This window comes from Olea europaea, chromosome 4 (genome assembly GCF_002742605.1).
Source record: "Olea europaea var. sylvestris chromosome 4, O_europaea_v1, whole genome shotgun sequence".
Lineage (NCBI taxonomy): Eukaryota > Viridiplantae > Streptophyta > Magnoliopsida > Lamiales > Oleaceae > Olea > Olea europaea.
The window spans coordinates 7,580,961-7,583,169 of NC_036240.1; the positions used below are offsets into that span (position 1 = coordinate 7,580,961).

The window sequence follows — 2,209 nt, forward strand, 5'->3', positions numbered from 1 at the left end:
AATTGTGATGTGGCTCTCATACCTCACTTCAATTTCTTCGCACTAACCTAATTAAGCAAAACCTAGCTTCATAAAGTTTGATAAATGGGGGCTATATGACGACTTAATAAAGATTTGGACGAATTTTTTCATTGGTGACTGAATGTGCAACTATAATGGAAGCTTAAGAAGAAAATTGTTCGTTTTAAAGTATGAGATTTAACTTGCTACTCGGGAAATGGGTAGATGAGCAATTATGCAATTTTCTCTATTGGAAATGGGCTGTTGGATTTTGTCCATGCTGTCTTATAATTTCTTGTAGGGTGCCTTGAAATGTCGTGACCAGATAAAGTGGTGTGCGGTCCCCTGCTTATGATAGAAATTGATGAAATGTACTCAACAAACAAAGAAAGTACTAGACGTGATATCATGGAAGATTTTACCGAAGTTGATAAAGACGACGAATAAGTGGCAATTATGTACGACTAACCCAAGTTTGGGCTCTGATAGATATTTGCTTATACATTTGGACTTTTTCTCCACTGACGAACAAAGTAAGATCCTAAAAGGACCATGAAAAAGTTAATTATTTTGAATTGAACTATATTCGTTAAAAACATTGGATTTCAATATGAAGTTTACAGAATATCTCCAATGAAGCGTGTTTGCTGTGATCATGGTGAGTTTTTTCTAGTTTTGTTTCTTCTACTGTACAAATTGGAGTTTGCTGGCGGTTCCTGTAAGTATTATGCCATAGGTCCAATCGACTTTGGACATAAATACTTTTATATATAATTAATGCAATTAAATGGCAGATCTATTATTTAACTAATAGACATGTAAGTCACGATTCACAAGTGGTTTATACTGATGCAGTGGAGTAGTATTTCTGTCAAGATTAAGCAACACCCCAACTGTCAAAACTGAGCAAATAAACATTGGGATTGGACCAAAGATCCAAAGCAGCAAATTCATGGCAAAATAAAGTGATCTGATGCCAATGAGCCAGAAATTACTTCCTCTTATCACTTCGTTCTCAACATATCTTACTGGGATATCACTATTTGGCATGCTTATGAGGAAATTGGCATGAACTAAATACCTTGCTGTCTGAAAAAAACAAACAAAAGCAACCAGGAAGCAGGAGAGAAGAGCTATATATTTTATGGAAACAATAGATGAATCTATGCTACCGTAAACAAAACTGCTTCTAAAAATGTTTACAGAGGAACTCCCAATCCATGCACCAATCAAGGAACTGAGAACAAGGGAGATTGAAGAAAGTGAAGTTGCTGCAGATATGTTGCTGCTGATCACACTCACTGCCGGTCCCCTATCCTTGACATCAACCTGCAAATCATGTACGTTTCAACTCGATTAAGCCAAATTCAATACATTTATATTGCATCTAAGTCTAGTGACTATAGAGAAATTGACAGTTTTCTGACCTCAGACATTCTTTCAACCCAAGCCCTTTTGTTATGATTCTCCAACCCCATGATTGTGGTTTGAGGGAACTTCAAGTATCTGTACAGAAGGAATAGATGATATCCAAACATAAGAAGTAAACCACTTGGGACCAAAACAAGATCCAAGTAGTCCTTCCTCCAAATCAGTCCCATCTTCACTCATGCAACAGCTAGTACACGGATTGGAACTCTTGAAGGGGCCACCAACCGCCCGAATTACTGCAGCAAACCCTCTCTTTACTCGTTAGCGTTTATTCTCTTTCAATCTACAAGGCGAGGTCTGTCTTTTTCCTCTTGTTTATGGACAAAGAAATAAGTAGTCTTTATTATTTTGCTAATCTTGATTAAACATGAATTATCATGGACATATTATATTATGGATTAGGTTAATCTTTATTTGGTCAGTGGATATGCATCATCGTGCAGGATACGCTTGCATAATAAGTTATTATCAATTGTTTAATTTTTTGAGTCTTAATTTTTTAAGTCAATTTACAGAAAGAAATCATTTCCACGAAAGGACCGGAGGAAAAAGTCAACGCTAAACCAGATTGTCCTGTCTGCCAGCTTAAATCCATATGGGCTATTTTAAAAAATGTCTAATGGGTGTCAATTGAAAAATGTTTACTTTTTAAATTTAGCACTAAACTGTCTATTATGTCCTTAATGAAAAAGAAGAAGCGATTTATTTATTTTTTCAATTTGTTAGGGATTTCGAGAAGTAGCTTCCATGAGAAGTTACATTAAAATGATATTATCGA

The 2,209-nt window shown here is 35.6% G+C and overlaps 1 protein-coding gene across 1 annotated transcript; it reads right to left on the reverse strand.

The window, feature by feature from the left end:
* Window positions 1–807: 807 nt before the first annotated feature.
* LOC111392975 lies at window positions 808–1,766 on the reverse strand. Its single transcript, XM_023018385.1, has 2 exons — window positions 1,428–1,766; window positions 808–1,329 (listed from the first exon to the last, which is right to left on the reverse strand). Exons 1-2 carry the CDS (start codon window positions 1,599–1,601, stop codon window positions 808–810), a joined length of 696 nt encoding a protein of 231 aa, XP_022874153.1. The 5' UTR covers window positions 1,602–1,766.
* Window positions 1,767–2,209: the final 443 nt, after the last annotated feature.